Here is a 23,534-nt window from a genome sequence, read left to right on the forward strand (position 1 = left end):
TTTCCTTGATTGGAGATTTTTCTCTGTTTAGTGTTTTAATTTACTACTTTCTAAAGAAACAGAAAGTGGGGATTTCATTGCAGTTAATGCTGTTTGATATCTGTTTAATCACTTGCCTTACTAATCTTTTTCTGCTCTTGAAGTGGGTACTGGCAAGAACACTTTGATAAAAAGATGTTTTACTTGAAGATGATGCTGTGGTGTTGTGGAGAATTCACATAAATGAATGAATGTTGACTGTTATATGTGACACTGTAATTATCTTGTTTCACATTGGCTGTTCAAAAGTTATTTTGGCCCATATATCTCTTTGAAAAAATATATTTTTTGGGTGTAACTTTTATCATATTGGAATAGAGCATTTAATCCCCTGTACTATGGGGATGCCAACCATACTTTAACTCCTGGGTTAACAGTTTAGCGGCATGCTAGTGCAATGCAAGGTCAACTGAATCATACATAAGCTGAGGTGCACAGGATACAGTATTATATATAGTATACAGCAAAGTTATTCACAGAAAGAATAAATCTTATGAAGGTAATCAGTTGATAAGCTTTGGAACAAATATGTATCTTCTGATTTTAGTTGGAGGATGAGCAAGTGATCAAGGAAACAAGGCTACGTGAAACATCACATCAGTTTGCAATTCCAGGAGAAAAAGTAATTCACAAGTCCCTTGCTAAAGGAATGGCTCAGAGCTATGAGGACAAGCTGTAAGTGACTTATATGAACTGACAAATTATGAGCCTTTGAAGTACAATAGTTCTTTAAGTAAAAATAATTAATTTATTTTATCACCTTTAGGGACAAGCAAGAAGAAACACCTGTATCCCCACAAGTAGTTAGACGTACAACAGGGAAGACTGTTGACTCACAGTCAGTGACCGAAACTTCAGAAACATCTATTGACTCTCAGAAGGTGACGGGAATTCCACCAGAACCATCTGAGTCAGCAATACATGGACGAGAGGTGCATGTTGCTAAGCAGAAGCAGACTCAAAAAGAAGTATGTATTGAAACTTTTCATATTGCATGTACTACTCTTATATATCTCCCACATACTATGGAGAAGAGTATAGCACGGAGCAATGCATTTGAAATTTATACAAACAAGCCTGAATACTTGTGTAAATATAAACTGCATTCATGTATGAACCACACCTGAGTTGTAAGATGTTTATAATGCAGTAAAGTGCTCCCAGGATGGGTGTAGAATAACTACAGATAAAAACCTCTCTAATGTATGGAAGTAGATCATGTAACAGAATATTTAAATAAAGTAGTAGAGATTCTTTACAGTGGTTACCTATTTAATCTTTCGTATTTTAAGGTTGTCCCACATTCAGGTTTTCATTCCTGTAGCCCAGTCCCCATTACTACATTGTTAATTCCCTCCATATGAGGATTTTTTTAGTTTTAAGTTCAAATCCATTATCCCCAAGGGAAATCTGAAACAAGTTTTGCTTTACCCCCAGTGTCAGAGGATTAAATAATTTGAGAGAGATCTCTGTCATACACATGGAGATAGCTCAGAGATTTGAATAGTACTCCAAAATATTTATTGCTTTCATGTCCACCTTTTGAGATCTGTTGAATTTGGTATTTTATTTCAGTATTGATACATTAGCTTTTAATTTTCAGGTGAGGGGCGATTTGGAAATTACTCGTAAGATCACAGCAACTGAAACTACAGAAGTGGAGCACAAAGCAAGGACCCAAGAGCGAGTTGTACAGGGTCAAGTGGTAAGTTTTCTATATGAACTACATCATTACATTTTAAATATTAATTCTTATAGATTAAAACAGTAGTTTTCCATTGGAGATGTGAATATGGCAGTCAGTAAAACTCATTCTGCATTTTTATTCCCCACTGCAACAGTATTTAATTCTGTTGCCTTCTTATAATTTTATTTGTTAAAACTGAACAAGAATTATTTCCATGTGTTGGATATTGTGAATGTCATACAGAGATCAGATATCATTCACTGTCCTTACTGAAGTGCTTGTTGCATTTCACTAGTTCATCCATATAGTGTAAAATAAATTGAAAGAATATAAAATGTATTGAAAGTTTCATTGTACTAATGAAGTTCAACATTAAAAATATATTAATTTTGTAACATTCATTAAAATTTAATGAATGGTTTCCTTTGTAGTGCCAATATTAATTACTTCAATGGGGAAAGACTTAAAGAAAAAGTTGACAGTGGAACCATGGTTTCAGAGAATCTGACGTAAATATGTCTCTGTAAAGTAATGTAATGAAATATAATGTAATGTAATAATTCTTATATAAGATAAGTACCTGTGATATTGTAAAACGTTTTTACCAGCACAAAATTATCTAGTCTACAACACATTTCTTCTACAAGCAATTCACAGCTCAGCTCTTTCCGCAATAACGAAAGCGGATTGTTGACGGCAGTAAAGTAACACAACAATGCCGAGTAAACAGATGACACAACAATTAGTTTCTTAGGTAACAACAATGCACGCAGGAGTTCATATAAAAGCTGATCATTGTTGTCGGTCCATATTTACACATTGTTGATATGGATCTTACATAACTTCGTTACGCTTTTATTGCCGAATGACCCTTCCGCATAGACGTATTTACGTCAAAGAACATGTAATTCCATGGTCAATCATTATGTTCTTCTGTGTATGACAGTTCCGTCAGTTGGTAATGCTACACACTTCTTCCATTTATTGATACAAGCAGAAAGGTGTAGGGAAATAGCAAAAATTTCATTTGTGAATAATTACAATTTGACAGTATTTTATTGTAATTTTTTGTTTGTCTTGGTCTTTGGAGGATGTGACTGAAAGGTTTAATTAATTGATTATGATTATGGTGATTTTAACAATAATAATAACATTGTATTCATACTCATGACAAATACACACACACACACACATATTTTAGCTTTTAACTTTAACAACATAGTTTATTACTACATTGGACACAAAATGATTTTGATCCTTTTTGACTATCACAAATACATACATGGGAGAGGGGGAAGATTGGGAAATAATGGCACATATGGAGATTTAAATATGTATGCAAATGAGTGTGTGCCTAACTGACTCTTGCACCACGACAATTTCTTGATCATTTATACATCCCCATTTACTTAAAGCACTAGCATCCCCATACCTCCCATGAACTACAGTATACTACATAGCAGTATGTGGTAATTGTCTTCTCAGCTTCCCTGGGCTGGCTGACACTATCAGCTTCCCAGTGTGGTATTCCAGAACTGCTGGCTCCCTGCTGATAAGAACCAACTTTCAGATGAAGCTCTTTGTTAAAGAGCTCTTTATTGGAGGCTGTAAGGGTCATAGGGTCTTTGGGGTGGGTTCTTCTTCTTCTTCTATGGCTCTCCGGTCCACATTCGGTTCATGGCCTCCTCAATTCTCCTCTTCCATTTGGTCCTCTGCTAGGTCTGTGTGCCCGAGGCTTTGATTGAGGTTTCGTAACATCTTCCTTTTTACGGTGCAAGGTTATTAGCCTTGCGACCAACCCCCAACCTGGAGGACCAGGGTACCTGTCTTAGTCTGACCTCTCCCCCTCGACCAATCTGGCTAGGGAGGCCCTACCAGTAGCTATGCTACCGCCAGCATAACTCTTGGGATCACTGAGGTACTCAAGCCCCACCACCACGACAAGGTGCAGGTACCATTAAGTGGGGCTTTGAAGTGGGTTAGCCTTTTTAATTAGGGTACTGCCCTCAGTCCAGGGCTACTAGGCACCCTGGTCAGGGACTCTCTGGTGCAGAGGTGTGACTCAATCCCCCCCTTTTTTCCCCATCATTTGTGAAATTATTACATTTAGTCTGTAGAAGTAACACATACAGGTTAAGTCATGTGCTTGCATTGCTAGTGTTTTATAGGCCCTTTGGTTTACAAAATGATAGCAGGTCAGATGATAGAAATGGTATTGTTTTTGCTCATCCCTGACAAAAGGGATACATTTCTTAGTTCTTATTAATTTATTGAGTTTGATTTAATATATATATATATATATATATATATATATATATATATATATATATAGATATAGATATAGATAGATAGATAGATATATATCATGCCTCATTATGATGTATGTTATTTAATGTAATGTTTGGAGCAGATGTTTTTATTCATTATCAACTTATTTTCAGAAACCAACTAAACCACCATTCTTTACCAAGAAGATTCAGCCATGCCGTGCATTTGAGCAGTCACAAGCCCGATTTGAGGTTGAATTTGATGGTGATCCTTTACCAACAATTAAATGGTTCCGTGAAGACTTTCCAATCCAAAGTTCAGCTGATCTGCAGATCCACACCTTTAGCACAAAGTCAATATTGATTGTGCGTCAAGTATTCATGGAAGACTCAGGAGTTTTCAGTGTTGTGGCTGAAAATCGAGGGGGTTCAGCCAAGTGTAGTGCCAATCTGGTGGTGGAGGAACGTAGACGACATGGTAGAGGTGGTGTAATCCCACCAAGCTTTCTCAGCACAGTCCAAGACACTAATGTTGCAGTAGGACAACTGGCTAGATTTGATGCGCGTGTGACGGGCACAAAGCCACTTGATGTCTACTGGCTAAAGGTGAAGACAGTTCATATGTTCCATGTAGACAGGAATACTAACCCATTTACTTACAATTTTTGTATTAAGTTTTTGCTTATTTAATTTTCATACTATTGTGACTTTATTCTTCAAAACTTCCTCACTCTTTCTTATTCACAAGAACAATAAAAACACATTTACCTTTTTTTACAAGAAAATAATCCTTATTATGTCACTAGTATCTACTCTCTTCTGAATTAGTCACTTTCAGTTTAGCTATCAGACTAACTGATCTAAATAATTGCATTGTTAGAAGAGAGTTATATTTCCACCTACCATAACTTGACAACACCACAATCTGGAGGACTCCCCAGTCAGAGCTTCTTGTTGTCAGTTTGGCTTAGAAGAAGCAGGAAAATCATAAAATTATTGCTGCTGTTACATTGTAGTTCAGGAAAAAGTGAAAATTAGTTGCTGTATAGTTGCAGAAGACATCACTTGATAGACATTTCATATTGACTGAAATTTGAAAGAATAAATTACTCAGGCATATCATACTTGAGGGTGCTCTCCTAGTATTTCCTTGGAATAGCTGAGGAAAACCACAAAACCTGATTAAGCAAGTCTCTGGATTGAGAGTCAAACCCACAGTGTCCTCAATAGGAAAGAAGTGATAAACACAACAACATGATGTCTGTCTTTATACTCTTGGTATGTGAATGATATGGTAAAGTTACTAGAATCTGATGTTTTTTCTGTATTAAAGACTTTTTCATAAAGATTGTTTTTAATTTTGAAACATAACATGCATATGTAAATCTCTCTTCCAGAATGGAAAGAAGATAACATCTGACATTCGTTACAAGACCCTTGAAGAAGATAACACATATACCCTGCTTATTATTGAGGCATTCCCTGAAGACTCTGGAAAATATGAGTGTGTTGCAATTAACAGCGCAGGTGAAGCTCGCTGTGATGCTCAGTGCTTGGTGCAACAGCCCTCATCTGGCACACCGAGTAAGGTGCTGTCATCTAAACCAGCCACACCTGGCACTGAACAAGCTCCCAGTGTTGTTGAACCTCTTAAAGGACAAGTAATAAGAGAGGGCCAAGCAGTTGCTTTTAGGTGCAAGATCTCAGGCAAACCAGGTGAGCAGAAGTAATTCTACACAAAGTCTTTATTTTCATTCTCTTTACCTTTTACTACAATTTTTATGTAGGCAATTTTTATGTGTTATTTGCACAAAATGAATAAAATATGTTCTTAATAAGATATTATGTCTGTTTATCCATCTGCTTACATGTTTCACCTCTGAAAGAAAACTATTGAATGGATTAAATTGAAACCAGAGTAGATAATTTCTATAAAATTGATCATGATACAGAAAATTGGTATACTACATAAAATATGAATTCATTAATTTGAAAACCTTTTACTTAAAATAATTTTCAGTGTGGTACATAACATATTAAATACAATGAAAATATATTATTTATGATGATACATTGTCATACGAAACATTATAAGCTTGTGACATAGCCTTACATTCACAATAAGAGATTTTATTTTATTTATTTACAAGTTCCAAGAATCCAATAGTGGATATAGAACATACAATACAATACATGAGAAACAAGGCCAGTAAAATGTACAACATTGTAAAGAACACATTTGGCTTAAATGGCAAGCAGCCTCACAGTATGAGATTTTAAATATCCTTTTCTTGTATGATAAAGGTAAAGTAACAGAAATGTTTTCCAGTAACATATGAAGTGTCCCAGATTTTGTATAAAAAATTTAAAAAACAACAACACAAAACTCACTCATGTTCATAGTAAGGCTTTGCAGACTATATTAACCTATGCATACAATTTGTATCAAATGCAAGTAAACATGAATTTATTATTCCAAGTAATTAAATTTATATTCCGATTTTACTTTAAAAGTGCAGAATTGTCCAACATATCAGTTCTGTGGGCTGTGGTAGAAATATCTTGATCTTCAATGAAGAAAATGCTGGCCTGTAGATTTATTATAGCCATATCATTGAGGGTCAGAAAGTAAGAGTGCCATAAGTATGTTTGATACATATCAGCAGGATAAGAATTGGAGATACAGGATATAAATAGGATATCCAATTGATGCGTGGAGCGTGTTACATTATGAGTACACATTTTATGATTTACATTTATTACAAACAAGATTTTGCTTTTTTTTCAGTTCCGGACATTAAATGGTTAAAAGGAGACAGGGTGATAAAACCATCAAAATATTTCCAAATGCTGAAAGAAGGTGATGTGTATATCCTGCGTATTTCTGAGGCTTTCCCAGAGGATGAAGGGGTCTATAAATGCATTGCAACAAACTCTGTAGGAGATGTAACTCTCTCTGCTGAGTTGCGTGTGCTTGGTAAGGAAATGAAATATAGTAACTTTTGCATATTTCACATTAATGTGATTTTATAAGGATTTTTTAAATTTAATTCATTTATGACTAAAAAGCAACTGAATTAATTTTATAAAAAGTATAGTTAGTTTATGGCTAAATGAGTTCTATTAAAATTAAATTAATTATGTAAGTAAAGACTGTAAAATTAAAGGAGTAACAGAAATTTTGTTATGACCAGTCTTGAGAACACAACTGTTATGTAAATTTAGGATACCGTAAAAAAATCATTGTTATTACATATTTACAAGCCCATTATTCATGTAATTGTTATTTAGATTGAGTTGTAGTTAAGAGATTTTGATAAAGTTTTAATTTTTTGACTACCCTTGTAGCAAACATTGATTTTAATGTTTCCTTATTGACTAGTAAATTATTGAGTTTTAGTAGCTATGTTGTAAATATGCTTGGATGATAGCATTAATTATGAAATGTGATATGACTTAATTATGCAGGAACCTTAACAGAATAATATGAGGACATTTATCAAATTCCCAGATTACTTTACTTTTTGGCCTTTAGATGTTGCCCACCCAGTTTCAACTAAGTCTGAAATTGCACATACGGCTTCTACAGAATGTTCTGCAAGTCTTCCAACTTTCAGACATAAATTTTACTTGACAAGAATTTTACATCTAATGAAATCTTGATGTTTGGAACACAGTTGCCTCTGCACTATTTTACTGATAAATTCCCTTTCTTTGCTTTATTCTGAACACTTGGCATTGGCTGTCAGGTAGGATGGTTTTTCAGACTTGTTCATGACAAGTAACCATAACTTTTGTTGCTTTGTGTGCTGTATCTGTCCTCAATTCTTTCCTCCATTGCCTATTCACTTTTAATTGCCAATGTTGTGTTAGTTACATTGTAAAACAATGCTGTTTTACTGTTCTGTGATGCACATTGTTTCAGTATTAGTGCACAATTTTGATGCCAAAATTATATAACATTTCCAGAACTGACAATCAAGAGAAAAAATCACCAAATCATTTCTTTTTTGTTTCACAGCTCCAGACATACAGGAAGTGACTCCAACTTTGAGCCCAATGCGTGATGTCATTGTATCTGAGGGAAGCCCTGCCCAGTTCCGAACCCAGGTTTCTGGCAAACCACAGCCAACCATTCAGTGGCTGAGAGATGGACTTGTAATTCCACAGTCTGCAGACTTTCAGGTAAGAATCCGTTTTAATTATGTGCAGTATTTTTCAAATTGTATAGGCCATACTCAGAATGTAGAATTTTGAACCAAACACAGTATTTGAATCTTATATCATTTTTGTGTAATAGTAGGATTTAAGTGACAAACAAAAGTTGCCTTACAAGGTTGAAATTAAATTCTTCAGTATTGCAGACTTGTTTTTTAAAAAATACCAATATTCACTTTCTGTATACATTATACATTTCCTGCCACTTCTTCAGGGCTGAACAGAAGAAGAACTTTTCTTTGTCAATGAATCAAGGTAGTGTACTGATTTTTTTTTTTTTTTTTTACTTTTTTGAAAATTAGTAATTAGGTTATTTTTGTTATTTAAAATTCTACTTAAATAAAGAAGTTATATTTATCCAAGTACCACATGCATCTTATGCTCGCATAAAATAAATTAATGTGTTTTATATTTGTGGATTTTATTTGGGTAACAAAGTGCTATGCATGGGAGTGTAGTACAAGATGAATTGACTTCGCAACTTCATTTGCATGAGCTGTATCAGCCATTAGACAAAACAAGAATCTTGAATTTCAAAACATTCCCATTTTTTCTTGCTGCAGGAAGTCACTGAAAAACAGTCTTTTTCTGAATACAGCACATAGCATTCTTAGCTACATTATTCCTTCACATTCAGTGTTTTTCAGTGGTGTGTGGATCACCTGTAATTACAGTTGGTAGAAATAAATTAAATAAAATGACTGGGATCATTTACCGAGAAACTGGATATAGTAAGAGAAGCAGAAGAAATATGTAATCACAAGGTCCAGTGGCAGGGTCTTGTGTAGACAGTTGAGAGCCTATAGTTTCCATAGTATTGATGAGGTGAATAATATTTATTATCCCAAAGAAGACCCTGTTATACAGAGTTCATGGCAGTATTAAGTCCTCTGGCTGAAACAGGTGGTTATTGGCTGTCCAGTCACAGTTGCCATCAAAACTTACTGAAGACTTACCCATATAGACATAACAACTGTTCTAAGCTTGACAATGTGTAGGCTTTGTTTATGTCTAGTAGATTTATTAGATCCTTTTGAATCATATGCCAACTTGACAGAATTGCCAGTTGCTACATATAAACATAAGTCAAGTTATTTAATCTGGTGGGATGTTGTGGTCTTGTGGTAAGACAGTGAGCTCTCATTCACAGGGTTCTGAATATGATTCCTAGTCAGGTTTCTCTGCTCATAGACAGAAGCCTACCCTTTGCCTATGATAAATCAGGCCCCCACTAAGCTTAGAAGCCCTTTATCAACTGTAATCTTCTTGATCACCCTGATACTTGGGATAATGGTCTCTACTCTGTGTGTTAGGAAATGTCACCATAGACCATTCTTGAAATATTAGAAACTAACTACACAGTTATTAAATCTATTTGTATACTGTAGTATAGTAGTATAGTTCTGGTTACATCGCTGTGAAGCATTATTGGATGAAAGTTTAATAGATCACTAAACACCAGATCTAGTAATTATATACAGAATTTTTATAAAGAGTTTTGAAGATTTATTTTTAAATATTTGACTTTTGTTTGTACAGGTATATTGAGAAGTTAAAATAGTGTGGGTTAATAATTAGATAATGTTTCATCAGCTTCTGACTGGCTTTCAACAGTATAAGAGTGAATCATAGCAGATTATCTCAGACTTGAGCTTACTGTAAATGGAGTGTGAAATCTGGCACAAGATGAAAGTTCACAGCTTCAAACGTACAATTCATCCTATTTTTTTTTGGTGAAATAAATTATTATATATAACTAAAAGACATCTTTTGTTCAGATAGGGAGTACTGTTTAAGAAATTTACTTGCCCGTGGGATACCCTCCTCATTTTAGTCTTTCATATTCTTAAAGGGGTAAGAATTTTCTGAGGTTTTATTGCTTCGATTTCATGGTATTTAATGTCTGGAATTATATGCTTCAATTGACTTGCATTAATGGAAATTATCCCAAAATATAAAAATTACATTATTGTTTATTTTTAGACCCACCAACATGTTCAAGTGTAATAATTTTTATACTGTACTCAGTGTGAATGCTAATATTCACACACAGCCTCAAAGCCTGCCAACATATTAACATGAGGTCTTACAAATATATTGACATAAACTTAAGAACTGAAGCACAGTCCATTAAAATCTTATTAGTATAGTTTTCAGGATTATTGTTGACTGAATAATGTGTTGTGAAAAGAATTTTGTTTTTGTGTTTCCTGCAGTGATGTGCTGCAACAGTATCCCCCCCCTACACCACGACAAGAAGAAAAACACCTAATGAAATTTGTTCAAAGATATATTAACTTCTTTGTACTAATTTTTGTTGTTTTCTTTTTTGAATAGATCATATTGTTTTCAGTATTTTGATTTTTTTTGTCAAAAAGACATTTGCAATCATGTCTGAGTATTTTTATATTACTTATAAAAAATCTATTCTTGATTTTAAAATATAGATCATTTGTAACTTTATGAACTTTTTTTTATTTTTCTTCTTCTATGATTTGAAAGTGACAGTGGCAAAGAAAGCTGTCATTACATGGATCTTGAAAAAGTGTCTGAAAATAGTGAATACTGTGGGAGAGATACTGCAAGATTATGCAAGCCATCTACTTACCCCATGTGTCCATTGATATTGTTACAAAATTCCAGTTTCAGCTAATTTTATTCATAAAGAAAAAGAAAAGTGAATTTTTAATACTGCCATCAGCAGTACCATAATTTATTCTTTTAACACACGTAAGTTCCACACATTACAATAATGTGTTTAATCAACACATTTGTGATTCACATTTGCTTTTATCATTCCTAATTATATGAAGCTATAAATAAATAATGGTGTCTTGTTGCAGATGATTCATGAAGGCACAAATGTTGTACTTCTCATTGCTACCACATATGAGGAAGATTCTGGCACCTTTACCTGCTGTGCTACCAACTCAGCTGGCCAGGTGGAGACATCTGCCCAACTTATCGTCAAAAGTAAGAATTAATGAGAGCTTTGTTGATTTAACATTATTGTTTTATTTGTTGGCTGTTGTGTTTGTTTATTTTCATAGTGTTTCTTTATTTTGATCAGTTCTCTTGATGTGCACATGAAACAAGATCTGTGATAAAATAAAATGGAAAATTCTGCATAAGTTTTACCGTCTCCTGACGTTGTCATGGGTGATTATGTAGGCCAACTTACGAATATTGAAATTTCTTTTGAAAGAGGACCTATATTGTTTTTCATACAGCTCACATGTATGTTGTATAGAAGTAGTTGTTTTTCTTCTCACAGAATTAGTTTCATGTGCTAGTACAATACATTCAAATGAATTTAAATAATGTGTGAAACAAAAAATTTTAAAGGGTAATGCACGTGTGCGTGTTACCTTTTATTAACATTCTCAGAATTATTGAGCATCATGGGACCAAAAGTTCCTTTCACCATTACCAACCATCAAGGGCATTGGCAGAAAATATTTAATAAGTGACATCGTGTATTACATGTGAAAATGAAAACATAATATCTATAAGGAAAATTAAATATGTGGGGAAATCATAAAACTTGGTAACAAAGGACTTTTGGTCAAGTTCATGTGTAACTGAAGTGTAATGTAATTAATGGAGCTCTTATTATTGAACTTGATATCTCATATTCTCTGTCAGAAGTAACATATGAGAATGGTAAATCTTTGGTGGGAGTTAACGAGAGTAAAACTGTATGGCGATTTATGTTTAAATATGAATGAAGGCAAAATGCCAGGTATATTGGGTGTCCCAATAAAGTGCTCCAGGTTTCATTGCACTTCATTTTCAGCCACAGGGATAATTTATTGCTGATCAGTAATCGTTTAAATATTTGGATCTAAACACCAATCTCATTGAAAACTTTGACTGATTCCATGTTATTTTCAAGTAGCCATTTATGAATGAATATCTCCTTTTGCTAGCTTAGATCATTCTTTGTCCTGTTAGCATTGTATTAACAATTACCAATTTGTATGCAGAACTGCTAATTCTGAACATAAACAATGATTCTAGTCATTGGCACATAACTGCAGAGGAAACCAGTTATCTGATTATATTCAGATATCTTTGCTTAATAATAACTTCAATGCAGTATTGTTTGGTTTACTTAAGAATTAATAAGATTGGTGTCAGAAATAATTAGTTTAGATTAAAGCATAAGTTTTCTTATAGATCTGTCATAATTTCATGGTGTAGTATAATTGTAGGAACAGCTATATTTAATCATTGCTTTCTACTAGGGGAAATGTGGTTACTAAAGTTACATACATCATTAAAGGTTTGTTATTGAAAGAAGCAATTATCCATGACTTCTTTTTACAAGGATGGTAATACATTTGTCTGATAATACTGGTGATTTTTTTTCTTTTTGCTGCTGTAACTATGGAGAGTTTGCAATAGAGGCAGTACTTTTATGATTCCCCAGCTGTAAACTGTGTTTCTATAACATTATCTGTTATTACTGTGTTCTTGTATAAACTACTAAAGACTGCAATAAAATATAGCAATTACATGAAATCTTGACACAACTTGAAACCAAAAGCATATCCTATGATATTCAGGTCTTAAAACCCTTTGTGTAGGTTACAAATCAAGGTCTATATTTCCTTGCCCATTCAAAACATTTCCTCAGACTAAAAGCAAATTCTTCAACCTACTGCAGTTATTCCATATGTACCTATATTATCATTCTAACAGTCAGTATAATATTTTTATATACCAAGTGTTTTCCTGTCACTACTATCTGTTCCTTGCTGGATGGTTCCGTGTGCACACTCTCTGATGTCACGGGCTGTGAGGCTATAGAGTGAGCTATTTTTATCAGTCTCTTGCCATGCTTGGTGTTACATTACCTGCAGCTAAATTTGGAGCTCTGTGTGAGAGCTGCCATGCCTACCTTCCTACCTCCAGCCTAGTTCAAATCCCCTGCAGCGAAGAAATGTAGAGGCATATGTGCCATTATATCGTGTGTATTTTACGTGATATGCGTTGCCTTGGTCTGTTTAGTAACTTACTGTGAGATTGTCACAATGTAGCATACACCGTGACAGCAGTAGATGATGAAAGAGATTGAATGGGAAGTTGGTAACAAAACAAATAAAATATATCAGTGCGTCAACATAGTGAAGTATCCCCTAAATCTCCCTGTGTAGGTTTTTCCTCATTCCTTGATCACTGCTGATAGTAATATCAAGAGTACGAAATTTAAGATTTTCTTTTCTAACTGTGAAGACATCAGTGCATCTAACAACAGTGCCTCTGACAAACATAAGAATGAATTTTATGGTCCTCATTGGTATTTCTCATAAGTCAGTCAATTAATTTCATAATGTCACATCCCATAACTATGTTCTTAGGAAATCAAAACTGCATTTATGAAAAAATTAAGAGTAAATTACATTTGGGGAATGCTTAAGTTCAGAAGTTTTGCAATCATATTACCTTACTAAAATCATAAGGATTAGAATATATACAATTATAGTTTTACCTATTGTTTTGTAAGGGTGTGAAATGAGGTCTCTCACATCAATGGGAGAATTCAGATTGAGTGTGATTGTGAATACAATGCTGAAGAGAATATTTGAACCTAAGAGAGGCTGGAAAAGACTGCATAAAAAGGAGCTTCATAATTTGTAATATTTGCTAGATATTATTAGGGTGGTCAGATCAGGGTGGATGAGATGTATGGGACATGCAGAATAAATGGAGGAAATGAGAAATTCATTCAGAATTCTAGTTGGAAGATCAGAAGGGAGAGACCACTTGGAAGATCTAGGAATAGATGGGATGATAACATTAGAATTGCTCTTAAATAAATAGGTTGGAAAGGAGTGGACTGGATTAATCTGACTCAAAATGGGGACTAGGGGTGGACTTTGAACGCTTTAATAAACTTCTACGCTCCAAAAAAGTGAGGGAATTTCTGACCAGCTGAGTGACTATTAATTTCCTAAGAAGGACTGTGCTCCATGGAGTTGGACATGGGGGTAAGACAGAACTAGCATTGTAAAAGTAGGTCTACTTGCTGGTGGCACAATGTTATTTTGATAACATTTATGTTATAAGTGTCAACTGAGATTAATACAAAATTAAGGAGGATTTGAAGTTTTCATGGCAGTGAGTCTGAAGATGTCTGTCATCTGGGTTGTAGCACTATGTAGTCTGGTACAAGTTTACCAACCTCTTAGAGATCCTTGCTGTCTCCATCATCTGGGTGTTGAGTCACTCAACTAACTTTTCCCAGACTACATGGTGCTACTACACAGAAGACAGCTGTCGTCTAATACAAAATTGTTTGTTGTATAAGAAATAAATATAGCTTTAATTAGTAACATTAGAGTTATTTATACATGAAAGACAAATATATCCAGAACTGAGGAAAACTTAAATTTTGGACAAAAAGTTCTTATAGATATTAATTATTGTGTCCTTCTAATTGTCATACATTGACTAACTCCATGAAACAGAATTCTTCTTGGGAAACCTCAGCTAGTAAACAAGGTTCATTATCATGTTTACAAGAGCCCACATTGTTTGAAATTAACTGTGCAAAGATGAAATCTTTTTATTGATCACAAAAATTCTTAAAATTCTTATCTCATAATTATTATTATTCATGTCAAATCTTTACTCAAAAATGTATTGCACAAAATTTAGCAAATATTTTGGTCATTTTAAGTGCTTAAATTGATACTCAGGCAGTTTTGTTTAAGCATTTAAAACACACAATTGTAATAGTTACGTTTTGTCACTTCCAAGCTGTAACACAATCAGTCATTTATGAAATAGTTCAATTATAGACAAAATTGATACAAGGTATGTTTTATACTCCTTCAATAAGTGAAAGATTGTACAGCACAGTTCTGTTGCAGTTTTATTTAAATAATAAATTGTATACCAATAATACAGTATCCTCAGAAACTCTCGTATATGAGGTTAAAAAAATTGTAATTAATTTTTGTGTTTTTAATTGATACCATTAAAATGATGTAACAAATATCAAAATAACAGATAAATATCCAAATTTTAATATGTGAAAAGGAAAGATATTTATTTACCAGACAATGATGGAAATGGAAGGAAAGAACAAAATATTTTTTTATCTATTCCTTTACTGTTTTCATTTGTAAATTTCTCATGGTTCTTGATTTTCTGCTTCACACATCAAATATTCCATATAAATATACAAATAAATACATGAGGAGGCCATCTGAAAACGCTTGCAATAAATATGAGCAAAGATTGTTTTCACCTGCTAACATTTAGTTCCTTGAGAAAAATTTGATAAGGGTAAAGATTTATCTCAATAATGTAGGTGAATAATGGATCTTGGTGATAAAACTTGAGCAAAATAAAGTAGCAGTGATTATATTTACACAATGCCCCTTCAGTACTTGAAAGGAATCAAGATGTTGTATTTACTATATCCTATATTAATTTTGTCAGTGTCTAGGTGCTTTGGTTTATATGTGTACTATATATCTGAAGTGTGGAATGGAGGTATGGAATAAAAAAACAACTGATTACAAATTATATGTTCATTTACAGCACTTACAAAAGCCGTAGATTTCAGATTCAGTATTTCAAAATTTATGTTGAATTTTGTGTAGAATTTATAGGAAAGACTTTTTGACACAAGGGATAAATGTTTTTATAGAGTAGTGTGACTCAAATACATGGAAATATCGAAGGACTGAGTCTCATCACCACAGTAGAGAGAGAAGTAGGATTTGAGGTTTTCACGGCGATGGGTTTGAAGATGGCCCTCTTCTGGGTTGTTGCGCCGCGTAGACTGAATGAAGTTTCAGAGGTCCTTGCTGCCTGATAATGGAGGTAGCAAGGACCTCTGAAATGTCACTAAACTTCTACCAGATTACACAGCACAACAACCCAGAAGACAGCCATCTTCAGAGAGAAGTAGATCATATTGTATTTAACCTTCTTTAATTTGATGTTTACATCTGATATGTGGAGTTTATGAATTCTACAGATTATTTATTTATGCTGTTATTACAAATATGTGTTATAAATTAAGTCATGTTTTTCAAAATCTGAACCTTGTCCAATGTTTTGAGAAGGAAGAACTATGGAAACATAACTTGTGTAGGTTTCAGTTTATTTCAAGATTGCATCACTTTCATAAAGAACTGTAGTAAAAAATCCAAATGATTTAATCATGTTTTGTAATATTATATAAAAATATTGTGAATATGTTGTTATTATTGACTTATGTACAGTCATGCATGCTTGTAAGGAGCTACATGGATGTAAGAATGAGTCATATCTTGGTTTATTTTGAATGTGTTTACTCTAAAGGGTGTCACTTTTGTGGGTATTCTGGCAGGCTGTGTAGTTCTGAGTCAGATGCTAGCTGTGCGTGTTTAGTGTTAACCCCTTCTTCCCCTTCTACCAACTTCTTCCTCATAGTGAAGACTCTTAGTGAGTCATTATGTTATAAGCAGTTCCGTTCATTTAGTCCTGTGTCACTATGGTATTTTGGAATGAGCTTGACATGGGGACATCAAAGCCAACTTGGCTCATATCAGGTTGGCATAATGCCATGTTAATCATAATTTATTATACATGTTAATTTGAAGAGTAAGTTAAAAGTTAAGCACATCTGCCTCATTTCTGCTGCTGCAATCTGTAGTCCATTCTGCACCAGTCCATTTATTTGTAAAGTAAAGTAAAGTAAAGTAAAATTTGCCCCGCTACGTGCCATACAGGCGCTTGGGGTGAGTGGAGGTATAGGTCCTCTCTTTCTTGACCTCGGCATCACGCCCCGGCCGGCTTTACCCCCGGGAAAGGACCCCGGTACCCATTGTAGAGGAGGCTGGGCGGGCCTCAGAGCCAGTCTGGATGCAGAGGCTAGAGGATAAATCCTCTGCCCCCGTCAGGGATCGAACCCTGGTCGTCCAGCCCGTAGCTAGTCACTATACTGACTGAGTTACTATTGTACTATTACATATTTAACCTACAGTGTATGAGGTATTAGATTATATGCTCAAGAAACATTTTCTTCCTCATACAGTTCATTATTTGTTTTATTAGTTTCTTATTTTACAAATTACATAAATACAGTTTATCAAACATTATCTTATAAATCACTTGCGGCTGTCATAGGTAGCATGTCAGTGAATGTGCATGCAGAATAGCAGTCAAAGAAACCTACACACACTCTCTTCCCTGCTGATGTACATCCCTGCACATGGGAAGCACAGTTCTTAATAGCAACTTATGTGTTATGTATGGTCTAAAAGATATGTGTGTGCCAGTAGCCTACTTCTGCCTCATTGGTTAGCCATAAAAGAGGAGCTATGGTACTTGCTTTTTCTTTCACCTACCCACTCTCTGTTAGTCATCTGGGTCATTTGGTCTTTGGGAATAGGTTAGTAGGATGAATGCACCTTTCCCATGTATGGTGCTGCAATACAAACACAAATTTATGTGATGATCTCTCTGTTAAGAAATCAGGACATCAAGTAAGAACATTTTAACTCTTTCTTAAAATAATGTGAAATGAATTTGAAATATTAAGATTATAAATTTATACTTCTTAATGTATCATATACTGCACTTTAATATAATTAACCTTATCTATTACATTTTGATAAATGTGTATTGTCCTGACAAATGTTTCATGAGGACTCTAAAGTAATTGTTCTAAAGACATTCTTTATTTTTGTGAAATTGTCATTTTGCTAGCAAAATAGAGCAAACCATCTTAGGTGTGTAGCTGCTTAATGAGCAACAAAAGATTTTTTCTCAAAATCCTTCCTTAAATTTGATCATCTGGAGTATACACAACACTGTTCCCAAATTAGGTTTTTCCATGTTAAATGAGTTGTTATTACTTCTTTATGTAACATAAATTGTATGAAGATGGTTGTCTTCTGGGTTGTAGTACTGTGTAGTATGGTAGATGTTTACCAACATTTCAGAGGTCTTTACTGCCTCCATCATCTCTCTGATGATGGAGGCAGCAAGGACCTCTGAAACGTAGGTCAACTTCCACGAGACTACACAGTACTACAACCCAGAAGACATTCATCTTTGGACTCACTGCCATGAAAACCACTAATTCTACATAAATTGTATGAATTTTACAGTAACACACAATTGGTACTTGTAGATTACATTGCATCAAATACTTTACAACAATTTAAAGGGCCAACTTCCAAATAGTTGTGATATGCTTTATAATTATAGTACAAATAAACAGTTTACAGCTGATGGATCATTGTTTGATAATTCTGGGACTATTTAACATTTTGCATTAATGTTAGTTGTTTGTTTTTCACATGACTGTAATTACATTCTCTTTCAGCATCTAGGTTAATTCAGTTATTTGGGCCATGTGAAATTTCACATTGAAGAAGTATCCACCCTCCAAACTTGTTAGCAAATTCAGTTCAGTAATTTTGTTTAACAGTATCACAAGTGAAATATTATTCCTTAATTTAAAAGAAACAATACATTTCTATGGAATGTTGTTTTATTTCAAGGCAGCAATGACTTTCTTTGCAACAGCATATTGTAACAATGGTGAAAATGAAGTCTGTATGAGCTGCATATTGCTACAGATTTTAAATCATGAAAATAATGCCTCAGGAAGAGGATAGTATAATTGTTTTGAAATGCTTAAATCAATAAAGACAATAGGTATTATATTTTAACAGTAAGTTTAACTTATTATGTTACTTAATGCAGATAAAGTAGTTTTATTCGTTATTAATGTGATTAATTTTATACACATTTTTCTAATTAAATTTATAGCACACATTTCATTGTTGTGTATATGTGTACAAAATTACATGAAATGACGAATTTGAAATATTAAATAAAAAGAAAATGTTTGTTGATCTGCACTTTCAATTTAACAATTTCACATGGCCTAAGAAGTGAGCTATGTATGACCTTTATGCTTATTTAGGTTTGAAGAGGTATCCTGTAGTTATTTTCTATGAAGTTTATTCAATTTGCTGTCTTGTTTCATCTGTCCTTATATGCACTGACACTGAACACTGTCTTGAGTATCCTTAAAAGTGAACATTGAACAATGAGACTAGGTTTGCTAGCTGTTCACCACAGACTGACCACACTACCACTCCACACTGCAGCACTGTACATTCTAAAGCAACTGCTGCAGCAATCATTTTGAGACCCAGCTCTTGTACTTCAGTCTATTTCTCTCCAACCAAATCTTTCAAGTGAGAGGAGGAGGAGGTGTGGCATGATGTCATATTCCCCCTCCTTTCATTCCCATTCTGCCATTCTGAGTTCCCTCACTTTCCTCCTTCCTTCATTCCTCAGTTCCCCCCCCCCCCCCCTCCAAGTAGTCTCTGCAGCTGGGGTTTCAGACTATGTTTGATAGTATGCCAGTGTGTTAAGCTAGCACAGCAGTCACCAAGTGGATCTTTTAGTGGAGAATAAATTAACATGACACATTATTATTTTTCCCCATATCTTTAGTATCCTAGGTTTAAATGTCTTTGTTACAGATCTCTTTAAAATGTTCATTATATATATTTATGCAACTCAAGAAGTTAAACATCTTTGTTCTACACTTCTTACTTCTGTACTCAAATTTCATTATTACAGTTGATCAAATCATCCAATATTAAATTAGATGGGATCATTGAACTAATTTCATTTTCCTTTAGTAGTAATTAATGCTTTAGATGACGCAGTAAGAACTTCTGATGACCTACATAGCAACAAAGCAGTACAAGAGTTGATGTGCTGCACCAAATACTGCTAGTTTAGTTATATGTGACACCAAAGATAGAAAAAAGATAACATAATTACAGTTGTTTAATTACTTTTTCATTTAATTACAGATCATATTTTGTTATATTTATTTCAAAGATTGTGTTTAACCTCTTCTTTCTTTTATTTAATGCATTTCATTCTCCTTTCATAATGATGCTTTGAGTAATGGAAAGATTATTGCCATCTTCTGTCATGAACTGTATAAGGTATTCATGGTATTTTAGGTAAGGTATTTAAGATCTTCAAAATGATGTGAATAGAAAGTATATTTACTATACTCAGTTGGTCATAAATAATGGCAGTACAGAATGTTGTTCTTGTTTATTACAAAAGTACTAGATTTGTAATGGTCAAGCTGTACTGGCTACAACAGTACAATGAAGATGATTATCTTGAAACCTATTTTAGCCAATTTGTGAGAACATTTTCCTTGTGTATAAGGCTCTTCTCACTTTTTACATTAACCTTCATGAAAAAATACACAGTGTAATTGGTTGGTTTTGTTATATTTTATCTGCTGACAGAACTGTTGTATTTTTTATAAAAATTCTTACTCTGAATGTTTAATATTAAAGCACAAATGCAATCATTGTCTGAGTTTACTCTGATCCATTATTATGCACTCAATAAATAATCCCTAGGGAGCAAGTATGATTGAGACTGGGAGAAAATCATTTTAATGTTTACAGTCATACATATTGTTTTGAGACTTGTTTTAATTCAGTAAAATACTGTTTATTTTTTTGGATATAATTGCAATTTAGAACATTGTACCTGAAATATATATACTTAGACAGAGAATGTGCTTATTACTTTTGTAAGAGACTATAATGCTTTCTGAGAAATATGGAAAAGGAGTCAAGTTACATCAGGGGGTAGTCAATGTCATGTTTTAGTTCTGTGTTAGGAGACCACTCACCATTTTCATGTCTTGGGTCAAATATAAAACCACATGAATAAATTAATTAAATGTTGTACACTTCACCCCAGAAAATTGAGAACATAGAACAATTAGGAAATAAAATGTTTTATTAACACTTTTGTATATTGGACAGGAGGGGCAGAGAGAAGGGTGTACTAGAACAAGGGCACAGTAACATTGATGAAAAAACAATACCAGTTATTTTGTCTCAGTTGTAATCTCCATCAGTTAACATGCAGAAACATTTGCAACTAATTGTTCATTTTATTGACCATGACTGAAAATTTCATTGTTTGTGGATGTGGGATATTATTGAATAAATTGTAATAGCAGTTGCAAACAGCATCCCTAGAAAATAAGATACTGGTGCTTTTGGTTCCAGTAATGCATTTTCACTTCAAACTAAGTATTTTACCACACAGATTAATCATGAAAGTCTAACAGTAACTGCAGTATCCACTTCATTTGGTGTTTATAGTTGACAGTTAATTACTGCTCTGTGAATTAAAAATAAAGTCTGCTAGACTAGTGAAACCTGTTAGCAAGAGAGTTTATTTGTACTGTGCCCACCCACTATGTCATTGTATGGTTTATTTTTGTAACTGTTAAACTCAAAGCTTTAGTATCAGTGTGGGTTAAAAGAAGGTATACTGAACCTTTCCCAGAGATGTTTTGATCTCATGCCTTTGAAGTCTCATGCAAAGGAACTTGAAGTTTTTTGCAGTGGAATTCAGAACTCTGTTACTTTTGTTTAGTGCATATGCTGACTCATAACTCAGAAAATTTCTATCATTTATTTATTTAAAATTACAATTATATGTTGTATGAAATTCAGTTTCCCCATTGATTGTCAAGCTCTTTTTTGGTACATATTTATCCCTTGTGGCGTTTCAAATAATAATTATAATATTACAAGGACCTTCTCATTGAAATACATCGAATGTGGAAAATAAAACAAAAGTAATCCCAATAATTATAGGAGCAACTGAAACTGTTTCCTATTCACTCAAAAAATATTTGGCCAACATCCCGGGCAAACATGACATTGGGGAACTTCAGAAAACTGCCATTTTAGGATCATCATACATCATTCGAAAGATGTTGTCATAAAATATATAGTCTTCCCTCACAATAAAACTATATAATACATGTAACACATATTAAAAACAAAATGTATTTCGGAAATAGCTGCTGCACTGTGTACCTTAGGGGCAAGGTTTGTCTAAGATACATAGAAGTAAACACCCTTTAAATTGGTCAATAGATGGAATAATAATAATAATAATAATTAATAATAATCTTGAAGGGAAGAGACCACTTAGAAGACCTATGCATAGATGGGTGATGAAATGGATCTTAAAGAAATGGTATGTGAGGGTGTGGACTCGATTCATCTGGCTCAAAATAGGGACCAGTGGAGGGCTGTTATGAACACAGTAATGCACTTTTAGGTACTATAAAATGCAGAAAATTTCTTTACTGGCTTGGTGATTATTAGTTTCTCAAGAAGGTGTCTGCTGTGTGGAATTAGTTAGTGATTGGTCTGTACATACTTGAGATTAAGAACAACTACTGATATTTTACCCATATGTTCTCAGTGTGAAACAGATATACATCTATCAACTGCTCATCTGTGAAGTTGTCAATGTATGATCATTATATGATGTTTAAGCATGTCTTTAGTCCTGTTTGGTGCTTATCTTCTTATTCTTAAGATATTTCCACTTCTAAGTGTTTTTTCTGACAACAACCAAACCTCTACATTATGCTGTGCCTTCTCACTACTCCATATTTGTCATTCCTTCCCATGGTCTTCCTTCCCTTTGTGTGGTATCTTTCCTAAGCTGTTACCATGTTGATTATCTTCCTATTTGGTGTTTTCCTTTAGCTTTTAATTTCATGTCCAAAATCTTGTTGTATATTGACTTGTCATTCATAAAACATTACCATACAATCTCATTTTGTTCTTATTGCTGTTGAAATGTAGAGTGATTGGTAACATTTGGAGGAATCTGATTTGAATCTCAGATGGGAGACCAGCATCCTGAAGTATATAATGTTCTTCCACAGTCTGAAAGGCGAAAGCAATGAGAGTAATTTAAAATAATCTATGACTTCCTTCTGCCCTTCTTCATAATTCAAAATTTATAATTGTCTGATAATTTATTATTCTGAACTGTGTATTGTCATTAAATGAATTTATGATTAATGATTTTGATGTTTTTTATTAATTTTTGTTTGTGAAGATTCATACAACACTGAGTTTATTAATAAGCATATCAGGCAAAAAAGGGCTGATTTTTATTTATTATTCTAGTATAAGTGCAAATGTTTTCACTATATCCATCTTGGTTTGTTTCAGTACACAAAAATGTTTTCTTAAAATACTTCTAGGGCTAGTCATATTTACTATATTCTAAACTTTTGTGAAATCAGTATGCAAATATAAATTTTGAACAGTACCATGCTAACACTTTCTGCTTTAGGGATAAATGTCATAAAAGTTAATATTTCAGAAGATATTGTACTTACATTATGCAGACTTATGCAAATTTTTAGTATCCTACGTTGAATGGCACAGTTTTGTATGTCTTGTTGGTCTTAATAATGATCATTTACTGCT

At 33.7% G+C, this 23,534-nt stretch overlaps 1 protein-coding gene across 22 annotated transcripts in view; it reads left to right on the top strand.

Moving 5' to 3' along the window:
• LOC110827690 (uncharacterized) overlaps positions 1-23,534 on the top strand; it is a 335,660-nt gene that overhangs the window by 207,369 nt on the left and 104,757 nt on the right. For 20 of the 22 annotated variants that reach the window (XM_087351718.1, XM_087351723.1, XM_087351722.1 and 17 more), the window contains 8 exons: positions 587-714; positions 806-1,007; positions 1,643-1,744; positions 4,168-4,599; positions 5,391-5,709; positions 6,782-6,970; positions 8,015-8,178; positions 11,055-11,184. The exons of 1 other annotated variant lie outside the window; for it this stretch is intronic. In XM_087351718.1, the coding sequence (XP_087207844.1) occupies positions 587-714; positions 806-1,007; positions 1,643-1,744; positions 4,168-4,599; positions 5,391-5,709; positions 6,782-6,970; positions 8,015-8,178; positions 11,055-11,184 (1,666 nt within the window). Of the gene's footprint in view, positions 1-586; positions 715-805; positions 1,008-1,642; positions 1,745-4,167; positions 4,600-5,390; positions 5,710-6,781; positions 6,971-8,014; positions 8,179-11,054; positions 12,736-23,534 lie in introns of those variants that run through there. One more of the 22 variants, XM_087351739.1, reaches the window with a different exon arrangement.

The sequence above is a fragment of the Zootermopsis nevadensis genome, unplaced genomic scaffold (genome assembly GCF_977971745.1).
Source record: "Zootermopsis nevadensis isolate Lab colony 2312 unplaced genomic scaffold, Znev_1.0 Znev_ptg000020l, whole genome shotgun sequence".
Lineage (NCBI taxonomy): Eukaryota > Metazoa > Arthropoda > Insecta > Blattodea > Termopsidae > Zootermopsis > Zootermopsis nevadensis.